Source organism: Stylophora pistillata, chromosome 2 (genome assembly GCF_964205215.1).
Source record: "Stylophora pistillata chromosome 2, jaStyPist1.2, whole genome shotgun sequence".
Classification (NCBI taxonomy): Eukaryota; Metazoa; Cnidaria; class Anthozoa; order Scleractinia; family Pocilloporidae; genus Stylophora; species Stylophora pistillata.
The window spans coordinates 2,309,701-2,319,119 of record NC_142520.1 but is presented as its reverse complement, the minus strand read 5'-3'; the positions used below and the strand labels follow the sequence as shown (position 1 = coordinate 2,319,119).

The following is a 9,419-nucleotide window of genomic DNA, read 5'->3' as shown; positions in this document are numbered from 1 at the left end:
GATATGAAATCAAATTTATTTATTTAATCACTTTCACCAGAGTGTGGTGAGGGTCGCACAACAGAGCGAGGCTCCAAATTAAGTGCGCCCTATATCCCACCCATCCCACCCCAGGGGAGGACATCCATCACACAGTAATCTCGTGTGTGGGAAATTAACGTCTCCTACCAATTTCACACTAATCCTGGGTTATCTTAACCCACCTTTGAACAACCCGACCCTGGTGTTCCTCTCAATAAAACCTAACACATATTCTGTAGTTCTCAAAGATCCAAGAAAGCAGTACGAAATATCGTGATATAGTTCCTTTTAAGGAACTATATCTAAGGAATTAAAATTCCTTAGACACAACCTTTACAACATTAACACAGCAAACAAAGTTAACTTATTACGTACATCTTTCAGGACTCACAATTTGCAAAAATATTCAATGCAGAGCTATGTGACGACAAAGAAATTTTTATCGAAGCATTGAATTAGATTACGCAACCTAGGACAATTTCTTTTATTGTGCGAGTTGTCTCAACAGTAAATTGGCGTTCCTCAAAGCTAATTTTATATTTAACGCTAGAATCGAACTGTTTAACGGGAGAAATGTCTATTCAATCACATCGACGACAAAACTTTGCTTCCATTCCTTATTATTCAACCTATAAAACTTAGGGCAAATGAGTCGGATCCTTTTCTCAAGTGGCATCACTTGAATATACATATTCACATCTCTATTCGTTTGTTAAGTGTGACAGTAATAAAAGAATCATAGATTGTCAAAAATGGCGAAAAGAAAGGGAAGAAACTGGAGAACATCAATACCTATTCCATTCAAATGGTTAAATTCGACCTAAGCTCAGCCCCACCTCAAAAAATCACTAATCTTTATCAAAGCACGCGATCTTGCTTGGTTTTTTCCTCTGAATAACACTATATCGTCTTGAAGATTGTGCTTGTCAAAGCCAAAAACTTGCTACTGCTAACATTGATTTGTCAGTAAAGTCCTAAACCATATCTCCTTGAGGTTTCTTATGAGGACCCATTGATGATTTATAATCAATTTCCTTGTGCGACGCTTTGCGCTGTTCTCGTAGGTTTTCGTCCTGCACCGGAGTCCTTTTTTTCAGGAAGTAATAATATGCTATGGCACTGGATACGCAAGCGAACACAATTACCACAGATGAGACAGTTACGACGATCATCCGCACTGGAACTGAGTAAAAATAATGGTAACAATGATAAGAAGATCAAGTATGAGTTAACCAACAAACAAGCGGGAACAAGCGTGTCGTTCCTCTTCCTAAGAAAGTTGCGCACTCAGTACTGCTGGTCTATCATCGCTTACATTCCTATTCTGTACGCTGTAAATGGCTCTAAGATACTTACTCTATTTATAAAGAAATTCAGTGGAACAGTCCCTCGCAGCCAATAAGCAACTTTCCTAACTCATCTCATATGAGTACAATTGATGTAATAAAAACTAGACATATTAGTGCAACATGAAACAGATTAGGCTACCTGATTTGGTTGGCTCAGATGTTGGTGCAAATGTCTTCATGGTGACTGTTCTTGTTGGCCGGACTGGAGAGATGGTGGGTTTTCGCGTTATGTAGTCTTTAATACTGGGTTTAAGGGGATCCGAAGAAGTTCCATACAATATCAACGACCAGCGATGAAGTTTACCTATAGAGCACAGAAAGAAAAACGAAATTAAAAAAATGAGAAAACAAACATAAAACTGAATTGCTATATCTGTGAGTAAGTGTTAGGCTTGTTTTATTTAACTGACTTTAGTGGCTGAAAGGTTTAAAAATCACCACATCTAACGAACAGGTTGAACTTTAAACCTAATTTCCAGACTCAAGAATGAGAGAGAGACATAAAAATACACACAAAAAAGACATACCAAAAAGCTAGCAACAGGAAAAAACCCAGAAGCAGAAACAGCAACAACAAAAATACTACCAACATTAAAAGAGCGCATACTAACCTGTACTAGGGTTTCTTGTGTGAGCATCACTAATCTTGAGCTCCCATCTCCCATTCGCTTTCTCTCCCCAGTGAAAGAGAGTTGTGATATGCCAGTCTGTCAAGTTCGTGAATTTCTGATAGTTGTCTACAAAGCGGTCTCGCGTCAATGGGCAGGTTGTGTTACTCGGTGACTTCAAATGAAGTAACAAGTCACCACGCCGAGAGAAATCAAGATTTACTCGAATTTGTACGTGTTCCAGGAATTTTATCTCGCAATTTTTCACTTCTAATGATACTGTACTTGGGATTTTCCTGAAAACGAAAATTGTATGTAGGCTAGGTTAATCGCTGTAACAGCGTGTTTTGTTTGTTTGTTTATTATTATTTTTTTTTTTGTATATTAAAAATGGTTCGTAAAAAATAATAGGATTGTTCGAAGCAAAATTTACTTTATTCTGCAGGGGAGCCACCGTGGTGGCAAGAAGTCTATAACCATCTTTCCAGAATGACAGTGGATACTCTCGCTGTGCATCAAATAGTACTCAACGCTCAAAAACTCGGTTATTGTCCGTGTAAACTAACGTGCATATGTGAGGCCGACGTGAATCACGTGAAAATACTTCAATGCCACTTAGTACTGTCAGTGGCCACGTCCTGTCTGATAGCTGAAAGGTTCATACGACCGGTCATGCAAAAAAAAAAATAAAATAAAATAAAATAAAAAAACAGAAAGAAGTATAACATTGAAGCTTACTCAGTTTTGTAACTGCCTCCAAACTCGCACTTCAGGTGCTGAGGGACTTTTGTCCAGCGCTTTGCGAGGTTCACCATCTCGCCAGCGTCCATAAGTCCAAAGCCATAATACTTACTAAAGAATAGACCCGCTTTATTTTGCTTCCAATCCCCTTCTTTGAGTTTCACTCCACCAGGCTCTGCTCTTGCGCTGCGAGCAATGATGTGTTGTACGTCACGCCAGGTTAACTTAGGGCTGAAAAAAGATAAAAATAATGATACGAGCGTTGACATTAAGCGGTGTGCCCAGTTGAAAAGAGTTTGCGCTATTATGTCAAAAATGCAATGCAAACCGTTGAACAGCTGTCACGACCTATTTAGAGGCGGTTAACGTCTGGTATGATATATTTACAGATCAAGTACTCGTTATCTTAAAGCTTTATCCTTGTTGTTTAATCCTTGTTGTTTTATCTTTGTTGTTTTATCCTTGTTGTCTTGTTCAAGAGGCCAAGGCATGTCTTCCATCTTAGCCAGGAATGTACCAAATACATGACAACTTGGGTGACAGCGGTTCAACGGATCGCACTATACTTGTTGTTATGATAGGCCAAACTCTTTTCAACATAGACGCACCGCCTATGGCGAGCCCAGAGAAACTGTGAGGAATAAAACAACAAGGATAAAGCCTTAAGATAACGTGTATTTGATTTCCAAATAAATGTACCAGACCTTTTTATAGGCTTTTAAATAGGCCGTAACAGCTGCTCAGCGCTTCGCAGTGCATTTTTGTCAACTTCGCCCTCACTCTCTTCAAGCTGCTTATGGAGGATGGAGAATTGAAAGAATTGATATACAAGGATAAAGCTTCAGGATGATTTTTATTATGATCTGTAAATATATATATGGCAGACCACTGCGAAAAAGACACGACGTACTTTATTTCAACGGGTCACCATTCAAACTTAAACGCAACAACACAACAAGAAATTTCAATCATCGGTTAACTCACAAAATTTAAATGCGGGATTGCATCGCGTTGTGGCGAAGTTGCATAATTTTTCATCGCTTTACGAAGAGGGGGGGGGGGGGGGGATGGACAACGGCCACCCAGGCGTATTAGGAACTTTTCGATTTTTCAGAGAGAAAAAAAGCGCGATAGAACTTTTTGATATTACATTTGAAAAAGGTTGATCAAAAGGGTGCTTTAGGAAAAATAAAATGAATTACAACGTTTTGCCACTGTTGGCGGGTTCTCGATGTTTATGGTCAGTGGCTCTTAATAATCCCTTCTGGCGGAAAGCAAACCAGTTGGCTACCGCCAAGGCTCGGAGAAGGGGTTGGACTCGTTATAACAGAGAAACAAATGAAATTAAGTGTTAGGGTAAGGATTGAACCTGGGAACGCCAGATTTAAAATCCTTTGAAATGTAGCCGCGCAATATACAGATCCCTTAGAGGAGTGATTTTCAAATAAGGATGGTTTCTGGCAATAAAAACAATAAAATGGATATTTTTAACTTACATAAATTAAACTTCATTCGTTTAATAAAAATTTTTGCTCGCACAAAGCAAAGTACACGCAAATATGATCTTATACACTTTACAAACTTTATGATTAAAATCAACGAAATCAGGAAAGATCACTGAAATGCACTGAAATGGGGTAAATTATCTTTTGTTCGGCCACCCCTCTCCCAAGTTTAGGCCAATAACGTAACAGTCTTACTTTGCTTGCAGGGTTAGTGCAATCAATCCTGTAGCCATAGCAGCAGCCGCTGATGAATCTGAGAAATTATGAACACATCCTTTCTTGTTATCAACAGTTACCTAAGTGATATAAAAAAGAAAAAAACATAATCAGCCAAACTGTCAAACAAAGTACATTCCTCATTAAACTGAAGAGGAAACCCAGGAAATTAACACAAAAGCGCACGGGCAGTTAATGCCTCTCTGCTCAAATAATATCTTTCACAAAATTCTCCGCGTTGCCCTTGCCCTTGCTGTTATGTCTTGTTTTGGTTTTATAAATAAACATTTTGTTTCTCTCCACTTACAACTTTCCCGAAGTTTCTGTATGAATCTCTACTATAAGCAGAGGCCATTATTCCGGGGCATTCCTCTGCGTAGCTGGGAAGGGAGTTATCTTGATTCACACCGTTGATAGCAATGGTGTATATGCTATTCACATATCCATTGTATGCACAGCTGTCTCCATCTAGCCCACCGTTACCAGCTGAAAACGTGTAGATGGCACCCAGGCCACCACGACCCTATAATTAAACAAATTCTAAGTCGTAAATATTTTAATAAGCTTAAAAAGTGAGGTAATAAAATCCAAATCGGAAAATTAACTCGATAACTAATTGTTTAAAAGTCCACGTAACATACAGATTGTTTCAAAAGTTCGTACCTTTTCTTCAACATAGAAAAAAATTTTCAGCTCTCCTATTGTATTTGGAACCGAGTCCCAATATGTAAAATTGATAATAATACGCCAGATATTTTTTACTGGATCTAGGTCTGGTGATTTAGTCGACCACTCATTTTGTTTCGCTTTTTCCAATAAGATTTGGGCGACTTTCTCTGGCACCATGTCGAAATAGACTACACAAGCCAAAGAAGGCGGGAAATAAAAAAAATCAATGACATTCCCAGTTTCCACATTTTAAAGAAAATAATTCTAATTTTGTAACTTTTGAATAACTTTAAAACTTAAACATGAAGGCGCGACGTTATAAAAGGAGAGGTCCCTTAGGTATCTGGTAGACGAACAAATGGAGCTAAAAAGATGTTTACTTCCACCAGCATGGTGGCAATGATGTCACGTGTGAACCACCTACTTCGATCTCAAATTTACCGCCACAAATAAAGACAGTTTCCATTGGAGAAAAGAAATACAAATCTCAAAAATTCTTGTATTGTGATGAAAACATAAAACAATTTTGAGGAATGCGCCCGCTGTTCACTGCTTTGGATTAGCTTTAGCTCAAGCTGACTTGACTCTTGGAGTTCTACATCACACGACGGTTGATTGACAAATGATCCAGAGGTACCTAAGGCACCTCTCCTTTTATAGCCCTCCTTCGTGTTTAAAAGTGGGTAAAAATCAGGTAATTGTTCTAATAGAAAGGTTTCATTAACGTGAAAATAGTTATAAGATTGTAGAAAAAAGGAAAAGAACTATTGAAACACCCTGTAAATAATGATACCACAAAATAATTTTGATGTAACAGCCACATCCTATATATTGTGCAAAATGCTGGTATCTCTATATCTTTCGGTGCACGTAAATCGAAGCCATAAGGCTAAGCCCGAAACTGCACCGTATGGCTGGAAGCTCGGTAGCTTCCATTTGACCTTTTCATCGCTGGAAGTGTCTTTACCATGCGCACCTCTGTGACATTACGTACCATTTATCATATCATCAAGTTGATATCACTGTCACATTAAAAAAGTGTACCACTGCAAATGATATCTCTTACCATCGATACAAATAACCTCACCAAGCCAAAAGTACACAGTGCAACGACCTATACTCATAAGAAAGATCCACGCGAAAGGACAGAACACCATAGCAAACGCCATTTTAAAATAAAAATTTCCTCTCTGAGGTATCCCACGAACTTAAGTCTGAAGTTCAACGTGAGTCAGCCGGTTAAGTATAGGCTGAACATCTACCGGCTACATGAAATGGTGCCACTAAAATGATGAAGGCTCTAAACTAGTAATTCTTTGTCACTACAGTACACAATACCTTTGAAGTGCCAATTTCTAGAGCTTTACTGGTCAGTGGTCCAGGTCCTTTTACTTCCCAGCCCACATCCCCAGGACCCCAGCTATTGGAATATATGTCAACGCTTTGTAGTTTGTGCACCAAGGCTTTAGATTCACTCGCATCATTCGACCAGATGTGATTATCAAAGAGGCGAACACCTGAGAAAAAAACAAAGCGAGATTACCCAAAATTTCCATTCAGTGACTTAAAGCATTAAATATCAATGTTGCCATGCTTGGCATATACAAGAACCAGCAAGTAGAAAATGGACACTAAAACGACGAAAACACTCGTAGTTATGTCAGCTGAGGCTGCTGATCATAAAACTGGAGAACATTTGGCAATCTCTGCTGTACTTTGGGCAACAAAAATCTCCAAACTTCAACTGGATTTGACAAGGCTTTTATTAGGACTGGAAACTCTTGCAAAACAACGTAGTTTAAACAACAAATCAACAAATTCTACAAAATCGTGTTTCAATAACTTCAGCCAACAGTTTTCAGTCCTTTCTCATTTAACATTAGACAGAAAGTATTGTGGTCTTATTGTTCACTAGTAGACTTCCCAATTAGTAGGCAATAAAAATATAAGCAACTTGAATCCAGTTCATGATTTGAATGTTGGGAGGAACATTAATTTTGATACTGTTATACATGCAACCTGATTGTCCAAGTTAGGATCATCTTACAAAGGGGTGAGATGACAGTAACTAGGGAGACGTGGGAAACCTAGCTAGCAAATCTGCATTGACTTGATTTAGTTGATGACCGGTTTTGCACTAAGGTAATTGAAACTGTTAAATCTGTTTGGGTTTTCCTACACACAATGTCACGTGATCAGTTCTCTATATTTGGATTGTACACGAGGTTGAATTTTTTGAATATAAAACTGCCATCTTGACCTCATCATCACTGATTTCTGGACTTTTGAGAAAGAGGGAAGGGTAGGTTGAGACGGGCAAGTCCGTGTCCTCACCGACTTAGGCTAACCTATGTCGACAGATTGAAAAAGTTAAGAGGACCTGTAGAATATCCTTTTGGAGCAAAAGCACAGTAAAGGGAAGAAAAATTAATCAACTGGGGATTCCTCTTTTACACTTGGTTCTATTCTTTATATTACCTGCAATGTTGGCTTCATAAGCTAGTCCTGTTCCACATAAATCATTATTTCGTGTTCCAGCTATGACACCTGCACATTTATTGCCATGGCTACAAGCAAAATTGTATTATCACAAATTAGTGTCACTTTCTCACAAAAAGTCTGGTTTATGTGATGTCCAATTAAATTTTGGAAGATAACAAAATCCATGACCTTGATAATCATTCTTCCTTATCTAAAAACCAAAATCTAATAGTATTGCCAGTCACTGCCTCATCTAAAAAATTATATTTATTCTTTCAGATCACAGCCACATGTAACTGACCTAGTCAGTCATATCTGACCTGAAACCACTTCTTACTTGCAGTACAATTATAAGTGTCCCAGCTCAATTCTGCTGGGACACTTTCTCACCACAAATTTCAACATCTTAGTGCATTTTGTGTTGTTACAACTTTCCATTTGGTTAACAATTATTGCTCTGTACTAGCAAGTGGTTTACTTTTCATGCAAAGACACAGTAATTGAAGATACAAGTATGTTAGAACACAATCAACTTACCCTGACACCTCAGTTCCATACTCCATGTGTTTGTTAGCCACATAATCATAACTTAAGGTCCAGTTCTAATGAAATAGATTAACAAAAAACACAATGGTAAAAATTGCCTGTTGTTTAAAAACCTTTATTCACATGTAGGTTAAGCCTAGATTGACTTGACTATAAATTAAAATGAGTGGCCAAATTATTTAAGGGAAAAACATTTTCCCATCAGTAAACCTAAGAATTTTGGTCTTTTTTTCTAACCAAAAGTTGTATCAACGTAATCCTCAAGACAAATGATAACACACTATATTAAATCCCCTGCACCGCTGAGGCATATCACATGAATGTGAAAAGATCAGAAAGATTAATTTTTTTTCTCTTCTTTTAGGTGTGTTTGTCCTACAAGTGGAACTGGTTGTAGTGTAAAAAAAAGTATGACTTCCTTTCTTTGAGTCTGACCCCATCCTGCACATGAACCTCCAAAGTTGCACTTAACTAAAACATGATAACTACATGACTGTGTACAACTGTACAATTTGTCACATTCATATGTGCAATTTGTTTAGCCTTTAAAATGTTTGTAACCTTTTACTGATTTATCCCAATTTGCACTCAAAATCAAGTGATTACCTCTAGATGATTTATTGCCTTCCCATTTTGCACAAATTCATTTTTTGTTCTCTATAAACTTCATGACCAATAAATGTCATTCAAAAATTAAATGTGTACTTAAATTTAAGGAAAAAAATGAAAAGGGCAAACAGTAATTACATAGTTTTCTTTCAGTTCAGGGTGACTGCCATCAACTCCATCATCAACTACTGCCACCATTATTCCTTTTCCTGTGTAGCCTGCTTCCCAAGCAGAAATGACATTGAATGTTGGCTCATTAGATCCTTCAGGTCTATCCTAGCATCCACGAAATGAAATTAAAAATAAGTAGAAATATAAGTAGTCTGAGACTGTATGTGGCTTCCAATATAGCACAATTTTTATAGCATTGAACAGAAATGGAGGTTCTGCTGTATAAAGACTGATAAAAACAATTATTGATAACTAAATTCAGTTGCCCGTGCTTACATAAGATAACTTAATAAAAATAATCGCAAAAATAACCTTTTTAAAAAACTGTCACAGTTAAGCATGGGCATTGCAACACAAATTCTAATAACTGTTTCAATTGCCCTCCATCTAGGATTTGAAATTCATGTATTTCTAAATATATCAGTACCCAAAGGAAAATCAAATCTCAGTTGTTACTAAATTCAAATAAAGATGCTTACAAGTGCACAAAAACAAGCCAATAA

General features: G+C 37.5%; 1 protein-coding gene across 1 annotated transcript in view; it reads right to left on the bottom strand.

Annotated features, from left to right (window-relative positions):
- Window positions 1–491: 491 nt before the first annotated feature.
- LOC111326567 (neuroendocrine convertase 2) overlaps window positions 492–9,419 on the bottom strand; it is a 14,635-nt gene continuing 5,707 nt past the window's right edge. The window contains exons 4-13 of the mRNA XM_088747926.1: window positions 8,884–9,021; window positions 8,128–8,192; window positions 7,588–7,676; window positions 6,448–6,626; window positions 4,748–4,963; window positions 4,420–4,520; window positions 2,717–2,950; window positions 1,982–2,274; window positions 1,510–1,674; window positions 492–1,204 (exon numbers count right to left, since the gene is read on the bottom strand). Coding sequence (XP_088604052.1) covers window positions 996–1,204; window positions 1,510–1,674; window positions 1,982–2,274; window positions 2,717–2,950; window positions 4,420–4,520; window positions 4,748–4,963; window positions 6,448–6,626; window positions 7,588–7,676; window positions 8,128–8,192; window positions 8,884–9,021 — 1,689 coding nt within the window. The 3' untranslated portion in view covers window positions 492–995. The remainder of the gene's footprint in view (window positions 1,205–1,509; window positions 1,675–1,981; window positions 2,275–2,716; window positions 2,951–4,419; window positions 4,521–4,747; window positions 4,964–6,447; window positions 6,627–7,587; window positions 7,677–8,127; window positions 8,193–8,883; window positions 9,022–9,419) is intronic.